The 27,840-nt window shown below is 40.0% G+C and overlaps 1 protein-coding gene across 1 annotated transcript; it reads left to right on the top strand.

Moving 5' to 3' along the window:
- Window positions 1–573: 573 nt before the first annotated feature.
- On the top strand, window positions 574–27,805 carry ncapd3 (non-SMC condensin II complex, subunit D3). Its single transcript, XM_007896077.2, is given in 37 exon segments — window positions 574–780; window positions 2,150–2,304; window positions 3,116–3,278; window positions 3,532–3,716; window positions 4,372–4,539; window positions 5,200–5,261; window positions 6,210–6,297; window positions 6,384–6,520; window positions 6,645–6,717; window positions 7,662–7,787; window positions 8,020–8,272; window positions 9,348–9,425; window positions 10,561–10,638; window positions 11,476–11,556; window positions 12,291–12,364; window positions 13,376–13,510; window positions 13,904–14,108; window positions 14,111–14,123; window positions 14,339–14,530; window positions 14,772–14,866; window positions 15,067–15,182; window positions 16,067–16,174; window positions 16,821–16,935; window positions 17,472–17,576; window positions 18,348–18,586; window positions 18,874–18,953; window positions 19,554–19,688; window positions 20,472–20,605; window positions 21,071–21,270; window positions 21,869–21,979; window positions 22,771–22,947; window positions 23,600–23,769; window positions 23,985–24,121; window positions 24,884–24,973; window positions 25,190–25,255; window positions 25,710–25,761; window positions 26,613–27,805. Coding segments are annotated over 37 exon segments (4,581 nt in total). The 5' UTR covers window positions 574–692; the 3' UTR covers window positions 26,710–27,805.
- The last annotated feature ends 35 nt before the right edge of the window (window positions 27,806–27,840 follow it).

The following is a 27,840-nucleotide window of genomic DNA, read 5'->3' as shown; positions in this document are numbered from 1 at the left end:
TTTAATATATAAGCTCTCGCGCTCTCTCTCTCTCTCTCTCGCTCGACACTGCGGCGCTGCGCGCGCGCGCGACACGTCAGGAGGCGGGAGCCACCCCCCCCCCCAAAAAAAAAGGAGCCCCACCCCAAAAAGCCGCAGGAGGGGGGGGCGAACAGGGCGAGAAACCCGCCCGATTGGGCGCGATCCACGCCCCGATCGGGCTCGATTGCCGCCCCGCCCCCCCCCCCCCCCCCTCCCCCCTCGATCGACCGATCGGGGCGGCTTTCTCGTTCGCTCTCTCCGCGCGGCTTGCGTGCGTGCGTGCGTGCGTGCTCGTGGCCGCGGTTTTGCGCGCGTGAACCGTAAAAGGACGTCGGGCCGTTGACGCCGTCGCCCCGTCGTGGTCGCGCCGCGACGCGACGGCCGCGGGCTTCAGGGGCGCTTCTGCGCACGCGCCGACCGACCAACGGTTTTCTTTTTTAAAATTTTTTTTAAAAATTGGTTAAAAAAACAGACTTTTTTTTTTAAAAAAATACATTTAAAATACAGCCAGGTTGGGTGGGGGAATTAATGTCATTTTTTTTAAAAATATTTTTTTGTGTGCGTGTAATGTTGGTCGCCCGCCAGCCGTTGGGATGGCGGTGAGTGCGCAGGCGCGGGGGTTTTGGCGGGCTGGTTGACTGAGCTGGGCTTTGGCTGTTCGTCAGTCAGCAATGGCCGGTACTTCTTCATCGTCTTCGTCGGCGGCGCTGCGGCTTCTGCAGCGACTGGAAGGTCTCAAACTGCGCCAAGTTAGTGCAGGTAAAAAAAAAAGGGGTCGCCGGCACCGGGCACAAAGCCTCCGCTCACCCCCCCCCCCCCCACCTCCCACCCACCCTCCGCGCTACCCGGTGACCGTTCAAACAAACAGGAAGGAAAAAAGAAAGAGAGAGAGAGAGAGAGCAACAACAACAACAACACAACAACGAAAGCATTAGGTGGTGAGGGTGGGGGGAGGGCAGGTGGTGAGGGTGGGGGGAGGGCAGGTGGTGAGGGTGGGGGGAGGGCAGGTGGTGAGGGGTGAAGCAGAAAGGCTGAAGAGGAGGGTCTTGTAGGTGGGTCTGGGAGGGGGCGAGGAGGGCGGAGGGACTGCCTGATGGAGTTCCAGAAGGTGGGTGTGGGGGGAGGCAGAGTGGCGGAAGGTCCGCTCGGGGCGAGCGAGGCGGGGGGGAGGGACGTGAAGCAGAGCGGAGGGAGCGAGCAGGGTGGTAGGGGGTCAGGAGGTGGGGGAGGGGGGAACGAGGTCACGGAGGGGCTTTGAAGGTGAGGACCAGGATCTTGAGCTGTATCCTCCGTGCGATGGGAAGCCGGCGGAGCTCGGGCCAGGACGGGGGTGATAGGGTCGCGGAGCCTGGTGCGGGAGAGGGCACCGGCTGCAGGGTTAGTCCTGGATGATCTGCAGCCTATGGCGGGAGGGGTTGGGGCGGCCGATACCAAGGAGTTCGCACCGTCAGGTCTCGATGCAATGTAATGTTCCAACGATGTCCTCCCGACCTGATGAGGCGCTGATCCAATTGTAATGTCGTTGTTGTTACTGGCAATATTTGTGTGGAGGTGGGGGGCAGATCAGGATTCTTCCCACTGTTAACCCTGCAAGCCAAAGCCGTAATAGGTTGGGTGGTCCTAGCTGGACAAGTGTGCCAGACGGTGTTCTTCAATGGCAAACTGTGTGGTTTTAACTGGTTTAAAATTCCGGCGATTAACCCAATTGCACATTCTTGGGTCTTCCAATCTTCGGTTCGTGCCCTTCTTGTTTGTGGGACACCGCTGTGCGCAATTGGCTGCTGCGTTTCGCCCACAAAAAACACACAGTCAACTCACTTTACCGCATATTCTGTGAAGCCCTTTGAGACGTGATAAGGCGCCCAAAGAGGTGATAAGGCGCTATAATCAGAGCCAATGATTATTATTATTATTATCTGAGTTTTACTAGCTACGTAGGACGTGGCTGTCCAGGAAAAGAGTGGGCATTCCATCCCAGACATGGAAATTTCCACGTGGAGGTGGTATACATTTATGGAACTCTACCTCCATTTTTAGCATAGTGACGGATTTCCACATGTGTCAGGCACCAGGCTGACCAAATGAAAATACTCAGTGTAATCTGATTTCTTTTTATATATTCTTTCAGTGTGGGTGGATACAGTATGGGAACTAGATTTTACAGAGACAGAACCACTGGATTCACACCTGGAAGAGGAGATCATAGAAGATGGACTTGAGGTTTTTTCCCAACTTCACAAGAGTCTTCTTAAGTTCATTAGCCAAGACCAGGAATCAGCCGGTGTAAGTATTCTGGGTGAGAAGTAGTCAGATTGCCATTTGGGGAATGAGAGGGAGTCAGTGGTTGGGACTGAGATTTTATTTGGCTTTATGTCCTGAGGAATAAAGTACAAAAGGAGGGAAGTAATGTTAAATTTATAGAAAACTTAAGAAAAAAATGGGAGTACCTGTGTACAGTTCCTGTTGCCAAATTTCAGGAAGGAAATTGTAGCACTGGGGAGAGGACTGCGTAGATTTATAAGGAAGTTACCAAGGATGAGTTGGTACAGTGATCAAGAAAAAATGGAGCTTTTCTTTCTAGAGATGAGTAAAAAGGGATCTGTTGGACATGTTCTAAGTTATGAAATGATTTGATAAGATGCACATTGAAAGGCTATTTCTACTTGTTCGTGAGCCCAAAACAAGGGGGCATAAATATAAGCTAGGCATTAGCAGATCTAAAATGGAGTTTTGGAAGAACATCTTTTCACAGAGGGTGGTGATAACTCACTACTAGAAGCTGTGGTTGGAGCAAAACGTATCAACATATTTAAGAGGAAACTTGATGCATATGTGAGGAGAAAAGGAAGGGTATGATAGAGAGGAGTGGGGGCTAGTGGAGAGTCTAAACACTGGTGTGGATTAGTTGGGATGAATGGCCGGCCTATTTATGTATAATTCAAAGTTGAGTTGCCATAAACTGGTAACAGCTTTATCCATGCAGCCTGATGTTGACTCCTGCTAATATTTAATGGTCCTTCAAGTGAACAATTATCCTATTTCCTTTAACTCACGGACACTTCATCTTTCATTTCTAATTTATGTTTTATCTTAGGGTATTTGGACACTATTTGCAGAGAATGATATCCACCACAATGTCCTTGTTGCTGTATTGTATCATTTTGTCCATATGATCCATGATAAGAATGCCGGCGTCGCTCAGCGGGAATATGCCTTGCATGCAGCTGGACTTTATTTCCTGCTTCTTGAAATCCCAGGTGAGATAAAATAGCTCAGAAGTTGCTTTCTCGCCACACAAGTAAATGTAAAAACCTCTTTACTGTTAAATATATCTTGGTGAAATTGTGACAAATGAATGTCATACTTGTCGCATAAAAATTCAGGTTGTAAAATATAAATGAACACAATTTGCAGATATGTCTTCAAAAGGATAAATTGTGCAACCATTTTCCAGAAATGTAGATACTTGGGTTTGTATTAAAAAAAACTCTTCATACATTATTCTTATAGGTAGTGTAGCCAATCGGCTCTTTCATCCAGTACTTTTTGACAAATGTCTTGACACTCTGACAAGAAGTTGGCCAATGGATGTAGAGAAAAATCGGAAGAGGAAGAAGGACACGCAGGTAAAGAGCTCTCAGCATGAGGCAAAAGGAAGAAAGCGAAGCAAGCCAGCAAGACAGACTGAGTCTCAGGTAAGGAACTTTAAATCTATCAGAGCCTTGTCTGAAATGTGCACATATGTTTCGCCCACAAAATATACAGTACATTCACTTTACAGTATATTCTGTGAAGTGCTTTAAGACGTCATGAGGATGTGATAGGATGCTATATATTATGTGAATATTTAGGAAAACCGGTGTGATGTTTTTGTGTTGCAAAACTCAAAGTAAAGACTGATTGTTTCTAAAAGACTTAGCAGACCAGTCTTTTGCAAGAGTGACCTTGCTTTGCTAGATATTGGGGAGTTTATTATTTATACTTTATTTCAAGATCTGTCTCAGGCACTAGGTGTTGTGTGAGAGAAGAATGCAATAGTTTTCTTCCCTCTGGTACCAGCAAGCTGCTCTCCTATTTGTATGACTGAGATAAGGAGCTTGCCATCTGAGCAGCATGAATGCAAGCCAGCGTGTTCCTACCCCTGTATGGAATTGCATATTGAAGCAGGATTTCCTGTATTTTTAATAGGATTCTGCTTCTTCAGTCCAAATTAACTAATGTTAACTCATCTATATTGTAAAAGATTCCTATTCCATGTCTCTTGTTTTAATTGGTTTGTAGTTACCTCTGGTGTTTGGAGTATACTTGAAGCATGATGCTGATATTTTTGTGTTTGTTGTTCATTTTTAGATGGATGATATATTTGAGGAAGAGGAGGAGGATGCTCATGTTCATTTTTCTGTGAATGACTTGTGTCGTATCAGGGATAGTATTTTTTCTGTACTGAAAAACTTCCTGAGATTTCTGTCCAAATTCTCTTTGAAAGACAACCCCCACTGTGCTCACCACTGCCTGCAGGTAAGAAGTCAACTATTTGTGCATCCTTATGGATGTTGCATGCAATGAAACTGAACTGATCAAGTTTATACCAAAATGATTTCCTTACAACCATGGATATGGTGAAATCAGATATTGTTAAAGTATCATTTCTTTGGCAAGGAAGTATCAACCTGTCCTTTGCCAAAGCCCTGAAGCGCTTTGCCGCTAGCCAGCTTTGCTCTCACTTCTCCCTCCACTCACTCCTTGAGCCCCTCCAGTCTGGTTTCTGCCCTGTCCATAACGCAGAGACTCCGCTTGTCAAGGTCACAAATGACTGCAATTCTTGTCCTCTTTCTGACCAGGGCTCCCTCAGCCTCCTTGTCCTCCTGGACCTCTCTGCCGTGTTGAACACAGTCGACCATGCCATCCTCATCCACTGCCTCTCCTCTCTCATCCACTTTGGTGGGACTACACTAGCCCAGTTCGAGCCCTACCTAGCAAACTGCTTTCACTTTATCTCCTCAAACTGTTTCTCCTCCCGCCCCCACCCGGTCACCTGTGGTGTACCCCAGGGCTCCATCCTTGACCCCTCATCTATATGCTCCCTCTTGGCGATGTGATCCTCAGACACAGCGTAAACTTCCACATATATGCGATTAACTATATTTCTATGTATATTTGTATTTTATATTTCGACAGGTGTTCTCTCAATTGACAAGTTTTGAGCCTGTAATTGGAGGATTATCGTTTTCAAAAGCCGTGTAAGTCTGTAAATACAGTAAGCTATTTTGCGCATGAAATACTTAATGTGAAAATCTCAAGGCTGTGTTACTGTTGAACTGACTATTGAACAAATTCAACTGCTAATTGATTTTCAGTTATCAGGAATATTTATTGTGAAACTTTCTTTGATTATGCCATGTGGTTATACATAAACTCATTTTTACTTCTAAAATATTCTTTTCTTTGTTCAACCAAAGTATTCTGTTGAAATGATTTAATTGTTCTATGTGTGTCAGTCTGTGTCGGTGGTAGCACTTTCGTCTCTAGTCAGTCAGATGGCTGTGGGTTCAAGCCCCACGTTGCAACTTGGAATCACATAGTCAATGCAATGCTAATGGTATGCTGTATTGTCGGAAGTGCTGTCCTTCACTTGAGACGTTAAAGCGAGATCCCATCTGCCTATTCAGGTAGATGTTAAAGATCCCATGGCACTAACAAAAAGAGAAGGGAGTTCATGGCTAACAATCTCCCAAATAAAAATTGTCGCTCACTCCATGGTTGTTTGTGGAACATTGCTGTGTGCAAACTGTCTGTCGCATTTCGTTCACAAAATACGCAGTCAATCACTGCACCACATCCTGTGAAGCACTTTAGAACTTCATGATGACGGGATAAGGCCCTATATCAAAATCAAGGATGATTATTGTCACAATATAGCTGGGATTAAAATCGTGTGCATATAATTTGTATACTATTCCCCTTATGATTCCTTAGACGATAACGACAAACTATTTGTTTTATATTTTAATAACGTTGGTTTAATAATAATATTCCTTATTATTAATCAAAAGAATATTATTAAAATTGTTATTGGCTTGTGATCGTTATTCACATTTTGGAAAAGATTTTGCTACACTTACCAAATATAAATATACAGATAGTTATTTTAGCTGTGAGTTAACTAATTTTTTCTGCTTTTCTGCCAGAAACATTGAGAGAATGAGGACTATGCCTGAATTGTCTTATTATGGGCTACGATTACTCTGTTCCCCCATGCATGGTGATGTCAACAAGGTAATTTTTTACATAAAATGTTTTCTTATAAATTGGTTACGAACCTGTACAGTGGATGTACTCAATTTATTTTCTCTCTTTTGCAGTTGCTTTGTTCCCTTTTCGAAACTCTATTAAACACAATTTTAATGATAAGATGCGAAGAAGGTTCTAAATCCATTGTACTACTGGGAGTTGGACAGAAAATTGTCCTTGCCAAAGATGTAGCCATTAAGTTTATCAGGTTAGAAATTTTTAGGTTACTTCTTTTTAAAGGGAAACATTTTAAAATCTTTGGGTCTGGAATATTGTTGTTGAAAGTGCAGCAGATGATTTTATCTCTGAAGTTTGAAATATTTTGTTCGCAGTTACATTGTGGATGAGCTGAAAGAGCCTGCCTTACCTACTCTTCGAATTTTGCTGCAACATATCTGTGCTAAGGTTTGAAACTCTCAGAATTGAGGTTATTTTAAAGATCATTTTTGATACTACTGTCAAAATTGCTATCATTCACTACCAAATGTATAGTATTAACAACGCATTACCTGAAAGAAATGACATGCATGCTAAAATTTGTATTTATCTTGTTATAACAGCTACTCTTTATTTTCTATGAAAGATATTTGTCATATTTTTGTATTGTATGTTATTAAGATCACAAAGAGATAAATGCACTCTCGCAAGAGTTTCTAGAGTGAGAGTGTCTAACCTTAAGTCTTTTGATTCTTAAACTTATTTACCTGATTTCGGTTTGTAAAATCGACTGTAGTTTATCACTTTTGGATGAATAAAGAAATGAAACTAACAGCAGGATTTGGCAAATATTCTAGTTTCTAAACTCTAAACTTAGTTTCAGTTGTACCTCACTCTCACTCATATAGTGATATATAGATATATTTTCTAAAGAATCAAGTGATCTAGTTTGTTTTTAGTAGAAATTCTGTCTTTTTAAAAAAAACTATATATTCAATTATAATTTCAACAAAGTTTCTTACGTATGACATTAACCCTAGAAACTCTTGGGAGAGAGCTTGTATCTCTGTGTGATATTAATATTAAAATACGCCATCCAAAAATATGCCCAATAACTTTCATAGGAAATATGTTACGAAGCAAGATCCATTAAAAAATATTGGCTGCGAGTTATCAGATTGACACTGATGGCCAGCTTTTGCACGTGCTCACAGGTGTTTGGTCAGTCGTTTCGGCTCTCACAAGGGTTTCTATTGATAGCGTCTCCCTGTAGGAATGTTTGAAAATTGTTGCCTGTACATTAGCAGTGCAAATTTGGCTAAGGGAAAGGATTCTGATGCGTTAAGCACTCTTTGCTGATGAAAAGTAAGAATATTATTTGTTGATGACGAACAATATTTCTGACATTACAGGTGCCAGATAAATTAGAATACCGTTCTTGTGCTGCTCAGTCGGTAGTGCAACTGCTAAAGAAACTTCCTAGTGCAGACTACGCTACCTTCTTGGATTGGCTGTTTAAGTATTCACAGAACTCCAAGGTAGGAAAATATAGTTTATGAAATTGAAGCCTTTAATTTTTTTTCTATTTTAAATATGTTATTATAAGAATTTATTATTCTTTGAATTGCAAGATTTGTCACATTTTCAAATTAGCCAATTTACTTGCAGTGGAAAATATGAAGCATTGCGGTTAATTGTATTGCCGTGCACACATACCGTATTGCTGTTCTGAATCACGGTATTAATCTGCATTGGTTCTCTCAATTCCAGATATCTTACAGAGCTTTTGCATTGGATGTGGTCATGGCATTACTGGATCTCCCTGAGAGAGAACCAGACGACACTGTTCCTCAAGAACATCACAAGTATTTAATGCACAAGTATTGGCTACAAGTCTTGATCTTGGGTAGATGCTCAGATAAAGCACCTACTGTCAGAAGTAGAGCACTAACTTGCCTGGCACAGTGTCTAAATTTAGGCTTTTCATCAGCTGTGGACTCCATCCATGAATTGGTGCTAGGAAGTAAGTATGAATAAGTGTCTAGTGTACTGTACTTGCCGTAAATGTTTACATATTCAGAATTGCAAAGGATCCGTTTTATGATGCTGGAAGGATGCAATTGATTCTGACCATTAAAATACATGAGGTAAAATTCCTGAAAGCCTGTTGAAAAATTTCAGCCTCAGCAAACTTTAAAATCACTCAAACCTTTGTAGTTTTAGCGTCTGTGGCACTGCCCCAAAGCAAAACCGTCACATCGTATCACATCGCAGCTGCTTATTGTTCATTGTTTATCTAAAAGTAGGAAAAGGAAATCTTCTTGAGTTTTAAAAGTCAACTGTTGAAATAAAAGAAACTGCAGGTGGATGTGCAGGTAAACCTGCTGGTCAATCGGGTGTACCTTGTTGGAATAACATCTGATCAGGAAGTTTCTCACCTCTGTTGTGGTATGACGAACGGCCCAATAAAATGTGGGGGTTCTTGGGCTCATGTTGTGCTGGAGACCCCATGTTGTATTTGGAAGGCTTCCCTCTAGTGTCACAAGATTAGCACTGCTCTTCTGATATTTTGTCTCCAGGTTGTTTGCATTTTTTAAAAATTGCAAATTGGAGGATTTCAACAAGCTCTGAGACTTCTCCAAGACGCGAGAAGGCACTATAATAATAATAATGATCCTTGCATTTGATACAGCGCTTTTCACGTCTTCTAGACGTCCCAAAGCGCTTAACAGAATATACTGTAAAGTGAATTGACTATATTTGTGGGCGAACGCGGCAGCCAATTGTGCACAGCAATGTCCCACAAACAGTCGTAGATTGAAAATGACCAATTTATTATTGTTTTGTTTTTTTGGAGGGATTATTATTAGGCTCTGTGTGGAGTAAGGAAACTTGCCCAAGGTTTCGCCCTCTGCCTGGAATTGAACTCAGGTCTCTCACTTGCAAAGCGAGTGCTCTCACCACTGAGCTACAGGACTCCATTATATCAAATGCAAGGAGTATTATTATTAGTATGATTGATTTGCTATTCAATACTGTTAAATCCGAAAGAATATCATTGTGACCAATCTAAGGTAAACGTCAAACAATCTTTGCAGCTACAAGACCAACGATGTTTCATTCGCAATCGGAGGGAATGCTGGATATTCAGAAGACCTGTGCCACAGGTGGAGAAGGTAATTAGAAGATGCATAAGGTTTGGGGAAAAAAAGAATATATGGCAGTGTAATAAGTATAAGTGGATGCTCAGCTATCTGAAGTGTTGGAATACGATCCCATATGTGGGTTTCACTTCCACCAGCTGGTTTCAGGAGCTTGTTAAGGTGCCCTCTCAGTATCGGGGAGAAAATATATGGAAAAGTATCTTGGTCCTTGCCTATAGAGAAAAGAGCATAGACTGATTGAGTTAAATGCATACTTGTTAATTTTAAATCCCACGTTGTTGAAATAGTTGTAACTTAATGGTAAAAGCTACAAATTTTCAGTTTTGTTTTGAATAAGTTTTATGATGTTTACCATTTTATTGAAGAATGCCATTGTAAATTAAAGACTTACAGAATGTAGTGTAATATGCAAATATTAATGCATAGTTCACCAACCACAACATTCAGATAGTAGAAATAGACTGATGCTCTCAAATTCAGCCTATATATATATCTACATGTTTGTCAGATCAAATTTTACTTTTACTCTAGAAGCAAATTGTTGAATCCGAGCCAAAATGGTTTTGTTCCAAATATTCACTTCTCAAATGTTTCCAATTGAGGAGCTGCTCAGTTATATTGCAGTATTACTGTCAAATTATATAACTAGACTTGCTTGATTTGAGTTAACTTTCTTTATGTAACCTAGTTAATCGAGTAAACAAAGCTGTTAAGAATCACTTGATAATGTCAACACCAACATATTAAATAGGGAACCAAACCAACATGTTGCTGCAGAAAATGAAGCATTTATTCTACACTGCCTGTGTAAGGCTGACGTACTTAATTAAATTTTAAACGATAGAAATGCTCAATGGTGTGAAAATTGTACAAATTATTGAGGGATGTGCGTGTTTGCCACAGTTATGTCTGGTGGCTGCATTAATTTTTGGATATACTGGTTTGTGCTGTCATAATTCAATTGAATTAGAACATTTCAGTACTATATTCTGCTTTTAATAGAAAGGCCACTTTGGCTCAGGCCTCATTGAGTGATTGTTGTAGACCGACTGGTTTGACCGCATTTCCAGTTTAATGATTTTAAAATGCAACATTCTTCGATATTAATTTTGAATTTTATTTTTTTCCTCTTCGAACATTTGTTTAGCTGTAACTGACCAACAAACGTCCCTGAATGCAATAAAATACGATGAATTCACAGAAGGGAATTCCGTAGTTTCTAATGGTGAGTGCAATTGTAGTTATGCAAAGTGTGTTGTCTGTAAGATCTGTGACTGAAGTGGCTATAATAAATAAAAATAAATGGTAACTTTTTTTCTTCAGCTGTTAACTGAAATTAGTTTCTCATTTTACAAGTGTGTAAATTCCTATACATAAATTAAGCACATTTTGCTGAGGATCATGCTTTCTGAGGGTTTATAGCACTAGTAACATTATGCAAGCTTGTTTGGAGATGGTGTCTTTTATCTGGATCTTTTACTGTATATGCTTTTATTGTCATGAATGCTCCTGATAATTTGAATGTTTTTCCAATTTTCAGTTCTTTGAAAATGGAAATATAGCTTCCCTCAAACTCTTTATGAAACCTGATCTGTTCAAGCCCCGCAAAAGCATTCAAGTCAAAATGTTAGAGGCATTTAAAATTTTAAACAATTTTTCAGCAATTTGGCCAGTGTTGCAGCGAGATAAAATTAACGTATCAAGCAATCTGGAAAGTTACTTCCCCTCCACCACCACCCCCCCACCCCCCCCCTGCCATTACTAACAAATTATTTCTTTGCCTATTGCAATGTCGGTTATTTGAGACGCGTTGAGTGCACTTTTTTTTAAAAAAATCTGAAAGTGCTTATATTCAGATAATATAGATGCATTCAACAGAAAGCTGGACCTTCACACAACGGAGACGGGAATAGAAGGGTGTGGGAGAGAATGAGGAATGGGTGAAAAGTATAAACATTTGTCACGGGACTGGTTGGGCTGAGTGATCTGTTTCTGTGCTGTACAGTTTTTTGTAAATCCTTTGCAATCTGTTTATTGTTTCCAAAATTTTACAAACATTTAGCCACAACTAATCAATTCAGGAACCTGGGCACATTGAAAAGCATTGAAATCACAGATCTTTGGGATTCAAGTGTCACAGATGGTGAGAACAAGAAAAATATTCTTTAATTTGTATGTTTATTTGTTTGCAAACTTGCAGACTAATAGGATCAAAACCCATTTCACCATTGTTATTTTCCTGGTCTTTCCTCTTAAATTTCCTCTTCTTCCCAAAAATCTTTTTCTATGAATTGCTTTCGCATGGGTTTTACTCATTTTCGTCTCGTGTAAATATAATTAACATCTACAGTTAGTTACCTTTCATGTCTTCTCTTTCAAAACTTCATCAACACTCTAGGTCTTACTATCTCCTCTAACGTTGTTGAAATTCTCAACCTTATTAACATAAAGAAGCTGTGATCACTCTTTTGGTGCCAAACATTTATTTTCAACAGCAACTACAAATTAAATTTGTATAGCATGATGGAGAGAGGAACCAAGAGAGGGAGGGGAAGTGAGGGCAGAGGTTTGTGGTAGAATCAGCTGGAGGGTTTTTTTAGTGATAGAATTCTACTCTGAATAGTGACGCGTTTATCAATAATTATTCATTGTGCCATATTACAGCTGATGCAAATGCTACATTCATTTTGTGGCAATCAGCTGCCGCGATGCACCCACAAAATACACAGTCCATTCACTTTACAATATATTCTGTGAAGCTCTCTAAGAGACTGCTCAACGATGTGGTCAGATGCTATATCAAATGCAAGAATAATTTTTTATTAAGTATTCATCTGGTCATTTTTTTTAAACATTCGGGCTACTTTCTTTAAACAGTGAAAGACGTTATGTCCATGTTGCGATCGAGAGCTGGGGATGAGAGATCCAATGTCAGAAAATCAGCCCTTCAGGTAGAGTATTTGTGTTCGCATGAGAAAATCGTAGGAGTCGGCACAAAAATGTTCCATATTAATTGGTTGACTTTGTGTATCTTTGTAGGACCTTGCTACCACAAAAATGGCTGCTACATTTGCCTTCTAAACAGTCACACACTTATTACCCATCGAATGGTTTGAGTCTTGACTTAATAAGGCTGTATAAAAATGCACGTTCTTTCTTTACTGTATCAGTTTGCATTGATTCTATTTAAATGAAAAATAGCTAAGCTAGTTGACAGATTTTGAGAAAATTCCCTCCATTCACTCACTACTCACAACGTTTCAATGAGGTGGGATTCGGCATTGTTTTCTCCACTTTCCTACTCTGCAGCAAAAGCAAGTCAACACCATTAGCAAACAGGGTTTCATAGTATATTTTAAAGAGCTGTTGGTTCTCTATTGTTTCTTTTCCTTTGAGTAGGTTAAGTATCCGGCTTCCATTATGGACTTGCAAAAGTGGCACATTTGAAATTAAGTTGGAAGTCGCAAATCAGCATCTTATCACTGCTGCATTCTACATTATTCCCTGGACTTTAGGCATTGTGTTAGTTGAGATTTTAACCCTGAACAAAATTGTAATCTAGACTTGATTAAATGCACAATGAGTAAATGGTGTCTGGGTATTTGTACATTACATTATATTCTGGGTATTACATTAGCACGTTTCACATCTGGAATCCTCCTGCAACACATACCCTCGATTACACACATTTTAAGGTTTTTCTTTCTGTTCTCTTTACAGAAGAAAGAAAAGTCCCAGCTCAGTAATTCTAGAATTGTATATGAACAGCAATATATTGAGAGTGCACACATTTGGGGCATTTGACTCTTAGTAAGTTAGTTAGATATTGTGAAATAAATTAGATGCTGATTTGTGTGATGAAGGCAACTGAATTCAAGAATTACTTTAGGGTTCCATTAATTTCTTAATCCATAAATGTGGTGTTATTTCTTTCATATCAGCTAATCTCTGTTGTCATGCAGGTATTTGTAAGCATTTTAAAACACAATCTTGTAAACTGTAAAGAAAAAGATCTGTCAATACTAGAGGATCGCTGTCGAGATCCAGCATTGTCTGTCCGGAAGCAGGCATTACAGTCAATCACAGAGCTTCTACTGGTGAGTTCTGGTTTTATATCTTCTGATCTGTATTGTTTGTTAGATTTTTGTTGTACGTAAATTGGTTGCATGCTCGCCTGCAATAGTCACTAAACTTTTACTGTTTTTGTGCTTTTAACGAATGTGTATAATCCACGACTGTTGGTGGGTCGCTGCTGTGTGTAATTGGCTGCCGCGTTTCGCTCACAAAATGTACAGTCAATTCACTTTATAGCGTATTCTGTGAAGCGCTTTGAAACGTCTCGAAGACGTGGTAAGGCACTGTATCAAATGCAAGGATTATTATTATAAAACATACTTAAATCCTCTGATATCTGAATATGTGTTGTTTGATTCTAATTTTTAAAAATTATTTAACAGGGTAGCTTACTGATCTCTTTATAATGCTTGTAGGTTCAGCCAAGCAATCCCTTGCTGCAGAAAGCTTGGCTGAATGGTGTTATCCCTGTTGTAATTGATTCCGAGTGCTCTGTGCAAGAGAAAGTACTGGAGTGCCTGGACCGGGTGATAGTACAACAAATCAAGCACTATAATATGTTTAGTGACCAAGACAAACATCAAAGGTTGGCCTGGGATGTATTGGCACTCCTCACACTTGAAATCACGAACTCTGGTAATTTTATTTTTACAATTTATTATTCCAAATCAGTTTTAGTTCCACTTTCTAATTTTGCACATTTGCTTTTTTTTAAAAACAAAACTGCAATTTTTTTACTCAGAACAAACTGAATTGGTAGAGGTGAATTAAGATGTTAATTAACTTTTTTTTGCCCTGAACTTGTCAGCATAATGTAACTGCCAAGAGGAATCTGTTTTTGTCTCCCACAGCCATTACTTGACCAAGGCCTTCCACCTGTGGTCTTATCAAAATAAATTCAATTCAACATTTATTAAAAACCTGATCTCGCACACGGACATGGAGCATGCACCTGCTGCCTGGATGCTACTCTCAAAAGTGGTCGGGTCATCAACAAACTTGAATTATGGGAAGATAATTGAAACTTGGGACAATATTTACAGGTTTGTATCCTGCAAATGTTACAGGACACATCTTACCGTATTATACGTATACAATAAGATTCAAAACAGGACTCATTTGAACCCATTTTATTGATCTACCTTGGCTTTTAAAATCAACAAAGATTTAATTTTACAGTGGAAACCTGTTAAGTCGGACACGTCAGGTGAAGAGGGTGTTGGTGCAAAATATGAACATTATTGTGAAGTTCTTTCCTCTAATGCGTAGAGTATCTGTTTATAGGTCAAAGAAGATAGATGAAAGCACAAGCAACGTTTTTAGGGTAATAGGACACATCGCTCAGCATTTGCCTGAGGAGACCAGAACCCAGTTGATTGGTAAGTGAGATGGTATGATTTGTAGTACGCACATAATGCGATGTAACTCTTTTCGTTCTATATACATTTGTGATTAATTATATTGGTGAATGGGTCGGTTTAAATCGATACCTGGGATTTCCACGTGTAGGTGGGATGCATGGAATTAAGGTGCTGTAAAAATTTGTGGTTATACTAAATGTTTGGTTTTTTTTTTACAGATGATGTGCAGAATTGGATAAATGCATTCTGCTTTCCTCCAGAAATCATCAGTCCTGCAGTTGAGGCCTTAGGCAAACTCTGCCAGCCCCAATGCAACTCGTCTGCGGAGACTCAGGTACTTTTATCAATATTGATTGAAATGAATGATCTTTTCAGGCTTCCAAGCAAATCCTAAAAGCATCAACAAATACAATTGGATAATCCGATACAATGGTCAACTTCCTGGCCACCAGTGACTCCCATTTCCCGCCTACTAGAAGCACAGCCAACGTCGCTTCCTGCACATTCTACACATGTGAGGAACAAGTGCCATTGACTGACATCAGTCTCTTGGTAAAATGACATCAGCGCATTGTACGTGTTCTACACGCAGTGCCCCAGACTGTGTAGAACACGTACAAGTAATCCGATGACCCAGAAGTTGACTCTTTGTAGTGCTGGAATCTGGCTCGTCAGCACTGGAAGCCAAGTACACCACAGGACATCAGTACTAAAAGGAAAACCAAACTAAAATGGGCAGCATTTTAACTGGATTTCCCTATAACATGATTTTTCAGGGCTATCTAGTGCTCTCGTTGCACCAGGTATGCTTCTGTTGTTGAATAATTCATCTTTTTAACTCCACCATTCCATCATTTTCCCCAGGGCTCCGTTTTCTTTCACATTCTGTTCTCCACATCAGTGATCTCTACTCGTCGTTGAACCCGATTCATTCTTCTGTCAATGATTCTGTATTCATTCAATCCCCTAAGATCGCAGGCCCACAGCGCGCACATTTGTTTTGCAATGCAACGATTGAATCTAAAGCCTGATCTCTTCTGTGCTCTTCAAATCCAGCTCATTTCAAGTCTTCAACTGTAATTCATAAACAATCCACAATATTTTCAGCAGGGGACATAGTAGATTAAAACTGCTGGAAAAAAATGTGTATATTTTTTTTAAAAAGTATATATTTTAGACAAGATCTCTTTAATATGAATATTTTTGTTGCTGTACCAGGTTTTGATGAATCAGATTTGCGGAAAGTTGATTTCAGCATGCGAGTCCTACATTTCCAAAATAGTTCTCACAGAAGCTGGTGCTGAATGTTTGGATGAAAATGTTGTGGTAAGTGGTAAAGCTCATTATTAGTGCGTAGGATTTAGAATTTATCCTCTTACGATATTCTTGTGTGCATGACTTGATTCATTGTGTGCTCCTCAAGAGGAGTGATAACAGCCTCGAGAATGGAACACTTCCAGTTTCTCTGTAAGTGTTAATATCAAGAATTCCTGGTCCTCTCCTTCCACACCCACCAAAGTGCCTTAATTTTGCTGTCAGATAAGGAATGCCCCAGACTCGCAGTTTATTGGCTGCTCCTGAGTGAGATGACTGAATTATGGGTTGTTTTAGGGTCATATTTTACGAGGGACATATTTTACAGATGAAACCGTTGAACTGAAATTCAGCTTCAAATGCTTAAAGTGAAAAGACAACATTTTTTCAAAAGGCGAAGTGACACACTGCTAACACTGAGCCAGGCTGACACAGATGCAAGGATTATTATTGTTCTAAGGATAAATAAATAATTTTCAGAAACCTCAGCAGCTTTATAGAGTTAATTTCCTTCTCTTCCCCCCCCCCAACCAACCACCCATGGTCAGGCGCTAGGCCATGACTTCACATTATTCTGCACTCTGCTAAAATGCTTCAATTTTATTATACTGCGGGATAACTCTGGAAATATATTGATGCAACGTCTTGTTTCTTTCAGGTGAGGTATCTTTTCACACTCGGTGAAGTAGCACAGTTGTGCCCTGCAAAAATCGAGAAGCGCATCTTCCTGTTGGTACAGTCATTTCTTGCGGCCTCTCGCAGTTTAACCCAAGGTGAGAATTTGAAACCTATTTGCTGTCAGCCTTATTATATTGGATAACACATTAGAGGGCTGAATTCTGGTCTGCCTCACCCCCCCCCCCCCATCCCTGTTTCAAGGCACTTCACAGAATATACTGTGAAGACTGTATATTTTGTGGCTGAAATGCAGCAGCCTATCACGCACAGAAGTGTCCCACAAACAGTCGTGAACTGAGTGCCACATTTGTTTTAAGGAATTATTACCCCCTGGAAAAACGATCAGCGAATCAACTAACAACCGGGTTTCTACTTGTTTGGAAACTTCCCTCCGATTTTGCCCCGCTTGGGAATCGAACCTGGGTCCTCTCGCTTGCGAGGCGAGAGCTTTAACAATACGCTACAAGACTCCACGTGTATCATATGTTGTCGTGTCTAAAACAAAACCAGTTTTGTCCTTACAAAAAAACAGCAATTGAAATATTGACACATCATATCTAAACATTTGGGGACTATTTGCCTGGTAACCAGAAATGGTTATAAATACTCTAAATTGTATTTTACTCTTCAGCAGGAGGCCCAGAAGGCGGTGATCTGCTAGCCTCACAGCCCCTCTCACAGTTTGCAGGATCCACTATGCCCCCTGTTATCCGAGCACATGCGTTTGTCACTCTAGGTAAGTTTCAGTGCAGACTTCTGAGGTTGCATTTTCTTTATTTAGTTGTTTGATAACCAAAATCTAATTTTGTAAATCTCACCCTTGTAATTAAGATGAATATATTTTCGTCAACTGTTTTCTCTCTGCCTAAGTCTCTTCCTCTTTCCTCTGGCTCTGTTGAGATTGTCTAACGCAGCATAACCAGAAATGAAAACTAGGACTTTCCTGATCTGTTTCTCTCAATACCATACAACACAGTATTTGTACTAACAAGTTATCAGAAGAACCCCATCCCAATTATATTTTATGTTTGTTCCGGTCAAGTCAAAAACATTGTTCCTTGGTTAAATTCGAAGCAATTTTACAACTTCCATCCTAAACTCTGTAAGAAGCATCGGTAGATAGATTTTAAAAGTAGATTGCTGCTGCATGCTTATCCTAAGTTTTGTCCATATACTATGACAACATCATCAATTTGCATTTATATAGCACCCTTCACATGTGTGTGTATATATATATATAGTATATATATATACTAATATCTTGCTTTGAAAAGAATCTGTTGTGCTGAATTAAAATTTTTGAACAAGGACAATTTGAACTACAGAAAGTGCTAAATGTTTATCAATGTACAGTTCATAACTTTGGAATATGGAAATAAGATAAAAATCTGATATTGTCATATTGTGCTTCTGTATTTACAAACACATTGGGTCTTTTTAAGTATGCAGGAGAAACATTTAATTTGCACACAGCACTTGGCAATTACCTTCCTATTCTTTGGTGCAGGCAAATTGTGTTTACAGCATGAAGACTTGGCAAAGAAATGCATTGCGGCCCTTGCACGCGAGTTGGATGTCTGCGAAGATGTGGCTGTTCGGAACAATGTGATCATAGTCATGTGTGACCTCTGTGTACGGTACACCACGATGGTGGATCGGTACATTCCCAACATTGCTGTGTGCTTAAAAGACGAGAGCCCCTTTATCCGCAAACAGACTCTGATCATGCTCACCAACTTACTTCAGGTTAGTGAGGATGTACTCTTTATTACACAACATCATGTTGACAAGTTGATTGTTTGCAAATGTTTCCTGTTAAAACCCAGCAAGACTGACTTATTAGGTGTAAATCTTTATATGGATTTTACCTTTTGGAATAATGATTTTTTTTTAAAAAGTGACATGGTCAAATTAAAACAGGAAATTGATTAATAAAAAGATAAATAGTAGCTGGTAAAATAATTTGCTCTTGTTTATAATCTGAGTATCCCAGAAAGTTTGTTCTTTCGTTATCTCTCTCTCTCTCTCTGCAGGAAGAATTTGTGAAATGGAAAGGTTCTCTTTTCTTCAGGTTTGTGAGTGTTCTGGTGGATTCAGATGAAAGCATAGCCAGGTAATTGTCTTTGTGCCATGGCCTTCGTAATTTTTTTTGTATAGTGCCTAACAAAGTGTTAATGTGAAACCTATCGTGGGTAAAGGGTCAATATTTGCTTATATTATCACTAAGTTGATGTGCATAGACTAGAGAGGAAAGCTGAAAGGTTGTTGATTGTTGAGCTTAAATCGGCAGTTAAACATACAGAAGGGAGAAAGTCAATATAACTTGAGGCCTTAGTTAAATAATATTATGAAGGTGTTTTGACATCCTTATTTACACCCTAATCTATAGCTATTGACAGAATGCAACACACTATTGAATCACTGTCAATAGGCATAAATGTTTGCATTTTAATGAATTAAGACTTCATTGCATTAAAACCTAGCAATGAGCACAGTACGATGAAACTGTCCGCATAGATAATAAAATAATATTTTCTTCTTAACCAATAGGTCAATATTGAGTGGATGAATGGGCTCCATTGTGTAACTGCGTTATTTGTGATCTAAAGAAGCGAGTTAAATAAGCACTTTATTTAGCAGTTGTTCAGCAATGCAGCTCTACACTTGCAGTGTCACTGAAATGTGTGTAAAACCAGATTCTGTTCCATTTCAGATTTGCCAAGTTCTGTTTAGTCCACTTACTTCTGAAAAGGAATCCATTGATGTTCTCTCAGCATTTCATTGAATGCATTTTGCATTTCAATAATTATGAAAAACATGAAAAATACATAATTTCACAAACCGAGCGGTGAGTACTATAAATCTTTACTTCCAAGTCATGATGATCAGCAGAAAACGGGTGATTTGTTATGGTGCATGTGTAGAAAATCGAGTGTTGTGCGACTGGCTCTTTAATAATATTTTAAAAGTTAATCTCTTTAGTAACATTAAATGCAGTATGTTCACTGCATTCACTTGTGTTCAGAGTTGGAAATCCAAGAGATAGATTGTTGGGATGGAATGCGCACTCTCTCCCTGGAGGGACACATCCTCTTACCTATTTCCGGAAATTATTAGGTGCAGGTTGGCGGGAGCCAAGACTTGGGAACCTCAGAGTTTGCGTTGGGGTAACTGCTGGAGGGGATGATTCCCTGCCGCCAGTGACAAGTCTGCCCTTCCGAGACGAGCTAGGCTGGCTGTGTTGTCGTTAGCAGTGCCCTGGAATACTGCAGACCAGCCTGGCTCAGGAACACTACTACCCGGGCCACAGGGCTGGCTTAATTCCGACATTCCGTTGCCAAGCATGTCATCTTGGAGCCAGTTGAGCTCCAAGGAGTCCCCGGGTACCTCCCTGATACAAGGAGGAAAGCAACTAGTTTCAACATCCAACAAGTGTGGGTTTGAGCCCTCACGAGGTGGATGGGAGGTGGATCAGAAACTCCCTGCAAGCTTCCCAGTAGGCAACACATCTCAGCATGAAATGCATGAGAGCATTGCCACCGTCTTCCTGTCCGCAGCTCGGGTACACATCCCTTCACCAATTGGAGGTGCGGCGTTTAAGCAGCAGCTGATCAGTTTGTCTTTCTAACAGGGAGAAGAAACTGTTTTCCTTGAAGGGGAATGCAAACAAGGAAAATCGAATGACTATTTACAAATTCCTGTTGGAACATTTCACAGATGAGCAACGTTTCAACCTCACAACTAAAATTGTTCATGTTATTCTAGGTATAGTATGTCTTGTTTTAACATAGAGAGCCACGATTGTAAAATAATCCTTACATTTGGTATAGCACCTTTCTCAAGTCTCAAAGCGTTTCACAGGATATACTGTAAAGCTTGGTGACTTATTTTGAGTGAAAAAGGGGCCGCTGATTTGCGCAGAGCAATGACCCACAAATGCCCATGAAGTAAACGGTCGCTGTATTTAAAAAATAGAATCAGTAATACCAATTGAATTTCTAGAAAGAAATGTGTTTCTTATCTGTAAGCAAACCCTGGAGGAAGCCTTACCTCTAAGGTTTCCTTCAGATGTAATAATAATAATCCTTGCACTTGATAAAGCCCCTTATCACGTCTTCAAGACGTCTCAAAGCGCTTCACAGAATATACTGTAAAGTGAATTGACCGTGTATTTTGTGGGCGGAACTCGCTTGAGTTTGAATCCGAGTTGTAATGCGTTTGTTGTTTCAGCGTATTTTGTTGATGGCATGCTTCCTTTGGACACGGATGCGAGCGACCTGCTGTCGGATATTTTTTCTGTGATGAGTTGTAAGGAGATCAAGCTGTCTTCCACAAGATCAAAACCTGCCGACGAAGAACCGATTGATAATGATGAAATGGCAAAGGCAAACGCAGTTATGCAAGTAGCCCAGAAGAAACTCATATCTCAGGTACCTGGCGCTAAAAGAAAACAATGACAAACATACTTATTAAATGGAGAGGATTATCCTTCCTCCCACAAAGGAGAATGCCCTCACTATCTGGCAATTTGCATTTCGCCCAAAAAATATACAGTCAATTCACTTTACAGTCTATTCTGTGAAGCGCTTTGAGATGTCTCGAAGACGTGATAGGGTGCTACATCAACTGCAAGGATTAGTATTATTAATTTGCTGATCATAGAATATTTATGATACTGGAAGTGTATTTTTAGGATCGAATTAAAACTAATTACCGTGAGCAGAGAAATGTTGACTCAAAGTAACACAACTGATGGTACAGGAAGAAAGCTGTGACAAGCAGAATTCATTTGTTTACAGACTGCAATGCAGAAACTAGCAGTTAAAGTATCTTGTAAAATTGACAAACAAAGCAAGATGAAGAAAGTATAGAATAGGAAAGGTGTACAGGATCTTCTATTCAATTGCTCCGAGACACTACCTGGCGTGAAGGGCGCTATATAAATGCAGGTTGTTCTGTGATCATGAAAGTAAATTGCCCTAAGTTGAAGCTTTCACGAGAATATTAATCTGAAACTTCCTTTTACAGGTACAAAAGAATAATTTTGTAGAAAACATCATCCCCATCGTAACATGTTTGAAGACCCAGTTGCAACAAAAGCATATCCCAGCACTGAAGGATCTCATGAATTACCTCAGAGTAAGAGAACCGCATTAGTCTTTTTGTATTGTCGCTGTACGCACACAGTTCTGAGCTATAAGATCTCTGTGGTTGATTAGTTCCATTAATTAATTTTATTCAGGTGAATAAAAAGACAGCCACTGTGGGACACTACCCACTTGAGGGGCGCTATATAAATACAAGGTGTTGTAGTTTAGAATTGTGATCCAAACAAACCTTTTAAACTTCATTTTTTCTAAATTTCATGGTCATCTAAGCCTCTATCTCTGTCCCTCTCTGTTTTTCGACTTATTGTGTTTCCCGGTTATCACAATTGAAATCATCTTTGGTTTTAGTGTAACTCTCCTAGGTTCATGCAGCTGGGATTCCTTACGTCATATTGCCTTGGTTCCATAACCTAATCAAAAAAAAAGTAGATAGTGGAATAAATAGAATTTTCTCTTGCTCATTGGTTGTGTGAATATTAGAAAAATTTGAATACTTTTTAGCGCTTCTGAGTGAGAGATTTATGTGGTTAAGTGGCAGGGGGCATTACATTGTCAAAGGTGCCATCCTTCAGTTGAGATGTTAAACTGAAAAGAGAAGGAAATTTCTTGTCCAATAATTCTGTTAAATTTGTCATTCACCTCTTCGCTGTTTGTCAGATATTGTTGCACACAAATATTTACTCCAACAAATGTACAGTCAAAAAACAATAGTTGCTGTAGAGCATTTTGGGTTGTTATGAGATGCTATCGCACATAGTCTTTTTGAGAAAGGAATTTAACTTTATGAAGCAGCATTAATTATTCCCAGTTTGTTTTCTGTAGGAAGTGATGCAGGATTATCGAAATGAGCTGAAGGATCTCTTTGCTGCTGATAAGCAGTTGGCAGCCGAATTGGAGTACGATATGAAAAAGTATGAAGAACAGATTGCTAGAGAGGAAATGGAAAGACAGAATCCTACACCAGCCGCAGAAATCAGATCTCCAACACAAACCCCTGTGGTATGTTTTTGGCTGAAATTTGATAGTTTAGTATTGGTTGCTTCAGTTTTAATGTGCATCGACAAAGCTAAGTTAGTAGAATGCTTAAGTAAATCTGTAAACAAGAGGACATAACTGATGTCCAGTGGAGACCTGAAGAAAAGTTTTTCGCTACAACAGCATTTTGTTGTTAGTTGAACTTTTCACAAGATGGGAGTTAAAATTTATTTACATTAAGCTAAATAAATTTAAATTAAATGGCAAATTAAATCTGATATCTTTGGCGCGGGTCCAGTCAAAATGACCAGAAATGCCTTTCTAAATTTAGATGAGTTATGTAACGTGAAGAGGCTCAGGTGCTGCTCTCAACTAATTGTGCAGCGTGAACAGTTTCTAAAACAACAATATTTAGAACTCATCCCTGCGGATGTCATTGTCAGCCCAACATTTATGCACATAATAGTCTAAGCTCTGAGCTGTTTTGTTAGCATATAAGTGATTCTTACTTCAATAAACACTGTTTGTTTATTAACCTGGTTGTAGCTTTATTAATTTTTTGTTGTATGGAAAATCGTTTAAAGACTTTGTTTTGGTACGAAGTGATGTATAGTGTATTCTTGTATTCAGTTAGCGTGTCTACAAAGCTGAGTAAACGTGCTGTTTGTTTTTAAAGCAATCCCCCAGAGGTTCAGCTGCACAAGTTGGGGTTGGAATCCAGTCCACTGTTGGTACAAGAGGAGCCGTGTCTATGCTCCGTACACCACAGCAGATGACGTCTAAACTATACGCTTTTGTTACCCCCAATAGTGGAGTACAGAATACGCCTGCAGCTACAATACCCAGGTCTGATAGCTGAATGTTTTCTCTCTACATTAGGTGCTGCATAATTAAATGTTCCCACAGTATTATTTGACCCATTTTGATTTAAGTTGAGAAAAATACACTCTTAGTCCTGACTTGTGAAAGAAGACAGCAGTAAATGATCAAAGGAGAGCGAGTATTTTAAAAGAATGCACTGGGCCATCAACTTGAAGAGATTTTGTTCTTGTTGACTGCAGACGAAAGTCATTGAGTACGATGGCCATCCTAAATTCTGCAAAGAAAGCAGCCCAGACGGGCGACAAAAAACACAGCAAAAGTATCGGCTGGAAAGTTACAACTCCACCCTCAGAAAACCCTGTGCCAAAACAACAAGGTAATGGGTTTTGCAAAAGGTGACTTAAGAGGCGGTGAGAATGCATCCGTTTCCATTTGGTTTTATTGTGTTAGTCTGGCTACGATGGTTGCGCTCTTGTTTCTGATTCATATGGATGTGGATTCAAACCCCACGTCAGGACCTTGACGTATAGTCCAGGCTTGGACCATTCCCACCTCCTTCGGCTCCCACCCCCAGCTCAGGTGTCCAGCCAGCAGTGTCGAGCACTTCGGGATGTCCTTCCAACGTGATAAAGGGGCTGTGTAAATGTTAAATTACTTTTCTGGAAGGGAAACACAAAAATATTGCTGATGTGGCCCACGGACCTTTCTCAAATAGGGAATCTGGCCCAAGGCAGCCAAAAGCTTGGTCTAGGCTGATGCTCCAGGGCAGTGCTGGTATTATTATTATTATTATTATTCAACCTCTGTTTTGCTAATGCAAAAATGCATTGTAATGGTGACCAGGCAACTCGCTCCGTTTTGTCTGAGTTTCAAAACTTGCATAATTCTGGTCTGCATTTCTAAAAACACCCATATTATAGTCATGACTGAAGACCTTCATACTCTACTGTGCCGACGGTCACCTCCCCATTCACCAGCTGGGCATTCTGCCACTCAAGCGCTCTGGGATGCCACCCTACGTGAGGGGTGCTATATAAATGCAAATTATTATTGGGTGGGGTATGCTGGAGGATATTACCATGAACAGCAGACCATGGCCGCCTAGCATCACCTGTTGTAATGTGTTTTTTTCCTGCAGCTTCTTTCCACAGCTCAGGACAATATACACGGTCGGGATCCTCCTCCTCCAATAGTTCGCTGTCTGGGCGAGCTATTAGTACTCCTGACAGTAAGTACAATATTGCAAACCTTTTATTTTTAGGGGAAGGTGGAACTGAGAGGAGTAAAACTAAGTAGAGAAGTGTTTCATCATTCTCATAAACTTTGCTGACCTTCATGAGTACATTTAGATTTCTCACATGTAGAATAGTGTGGAATACCAACGCCCCACAATTAGTTTATAATAATGGGGAAATGATTATGGGTTATTCTTTGTTTTTCACAGGAACAATTGATAATTTAACCTTCGCTGCAGGAGTCAGTTACATCAGTCCGACACCATCTGAACACGGTGAGTTTTCTACATCTGCAAACTAAATAGAAGTCACGCAAAGGTTGTATAAAATGCTTGTCCTTCCCTGTTCCCCCGCACTGAGCACCCAAACATTCACAAGCGGCTCCAAGGCTGTCAATCACCTCGGAGCTGCCGCTAATTGGTCTTTTCCCCATCCGATGGGAGGGAGGAGGTGCCGCCAAAGCTCCTCTGCTGGGCGGGAAGAGGTAAGAATTTTGGTTAAACTCGGACTCCTCTTAAGCCAGACAAATCGTTTGTCCCCGCTGTGTCTGACTTCCACTCCAGTGTGCCTCAACTTCCAAAAAAAAGTTTGGGTTTATTGGGCTCAAGATTTATTGAGGCTGTGGCAGCAGAAAAACACAGGATGTGTGGCCTAAATCAAAACATTAACCATATTTTATGTCCACTGTTAATAACAGGCAACAGCTAATAACCTATGTCTCATCAATAGGTAAAGAACATTCACAGAAAAATGTGCTGTGCCTAAAGTCTCCAGATAAACCGTAAGTGCCTGACTATTTTAAGAATGCATGACTTTGATTTCAGTGGTAGGGAGGGGGGTGAGGGGCACGCAGGAGCCAGCGGAGCAGACGCGGCAGGAATAGGGAGGTCGGAGAGGTAGGGAGGTGCCAGGGCTTGAGGGTATTTGTAGACGAGTGTGACAATCTTGAAGTCAATCCGTTCTGTGATATGGAGTTTGCCGAGGACTGGTGTGATGTGGGTACAGAGTTTGGAGTACACGGGTGATGGGAGTTTTTGAGCAGTTGGATTTTGTGAGTGGAGCTGACCGGGGACGGGGGAGTGTTTGAATAATCGAGGTAGGAGGCCACAAAGGTGTGGATGAGAGTTTTGGCTGCATTAGGTGTGAGGTACGGTCAGAGGCGGGGAATGTGACGGAGGTGGAAGAATGTTAGGAATAATAACTAATCGGTAAAATACTATTTTAAATAATATTTTAATCAGAGTAAACTATTTTAGTGCAGTGAAGCCCATCATTCATAACGAATGTCAATAATGCCCGTTGCTGTCCTGGGTCGTTCTATTTGACCCAATATGCACCGTCTCTGTTAAGCACTACAATAACATTGCTCCATGAAGGGTTGTTGCTCTTGGTAGTATTTTGTACCTGGTTTGCAACTTGATGAAAATAATCATCTTTGCATTTGATACAGCGCCTCATCACATTTTCGAGACGACTCAAAGGCGCTTCGCAGAATATACTGTAAAGTGAATTGACTATATTTTGTGGGCGAAACACAGTAGCTAATTGTGCTCAGCAGCGTCCCCACAAACAGTCACGGATTGAAGTGACCAATTTATTATTTTTTTTTTAAATTTAATTTCTGCCCTCCAGAGCTCCTCAACCACAGCAGTGGAATGTGGCATCACCGGTGGCCAAAACACTGAACAAACCACGAGTCAGAAAAACACCAATGAGGTCTTCCAATTGAAGATACGACGACAGTAATTTGTGCAATTTAGGTCTTGTTCTGGAGAGCACTCCAGCTAAAGAGGATTCATCTCGCTCCCAAATCAGTTGGCTGCTTTTTTCCTTATATATACACAAATATAATTTTGTTGCTGTTGTACAGTGAAAAAGAGTTAGGCCCGGCGCTGTGGCCTGTTCTTGTGCTTATCAGTGTGTTATACATTTCAGTCACCGTTTGAAAAGTAGTATAAATATTATATTGTCCTCAGCGCTGTGCGAGTTATACATAAAGAGAGGTTCAACGGTATTAAGAGCAACATATTTTTAAAAAACGCATTGCATCCAAGGACTGGTGACAATTTAGTGAAAATGCTTTGCTCTCGTGGTTTTGCTTTGTAACAAACATTTGCTGTTTATTTCCAACCTTTTCACTGTGCCAGAATAGTGGAGTAACTTGATATGAGCCGCGATACCTGATTTAAGCCACGCGATGGCAGTGTGCGAATGTCAGCCCTCTGGACTGTAACACTGACAAGTGGCTGAAATCTGGTACAACAGTTCATTCCACGGTAGAAATATATCACGTGCTGAAAGCAACCAACGAAAATGATCAAACTAAACGATGGGTTCTGGTTCAAATCTGAATCAATATGTTGATCATTTCTATTAGGTACTCCATTGTGTACGCAATGCCCCTCCTGCAGAGTATTACACTTATTTGTGTTGAAACGCATTACGTTGTTTGGGATATTACAGTTTGTGTTCTTGCTGAAAAATATCCTGGTTTGAAATGTTTTGAATCAAGTGTTGAAATGTCACAGTATAACTTTCCCACGCAATGCACAATGAATAACCATTTTATATTTATGTGCACAATACTTCTACCAAATGTTTACTTTGTACTAAAAATGTAAAATACTTTACGCTGTCAGTGTACCTGAGATTGCTTTATTATTTTAATTTTCTCCAATGGACTTCATTGCTATCCACCACTTTACAATATTCAGAAAAAAAATCTAATGTCCAAATTTGTGGCTCGAAGTTAGAAACATGTTTATTTCTGAGACATTCACTTGGAAAATTCCATTCCCACAATAAAATGGGACTATTGTTGCAAAGTAATATGCCCTTGAGTATTAATTAAATATCCTTT

This window comes from Callorhinchus milii, unplaced genomic scaffold (genome assembly GCF_018977255.1).
Source record: "Callorhinchus milii isolate IMCB2004 unplaced genomic scaffold, IMCB_Cmil_1.0 Scaffold25, whole genome shotgun sequence".
Lineage (NCBI taxonomy): Eukaryota > Metazoa > Chordata > Chondrichthyes > Chimaeriformes > Callorhinchidae > Callorhinchus > Callorhinchus milii.
Note: the sequence above shows the minus strand (reverse complement) of the source record. Positions and strands in the feature narration are given on the sequence as shown.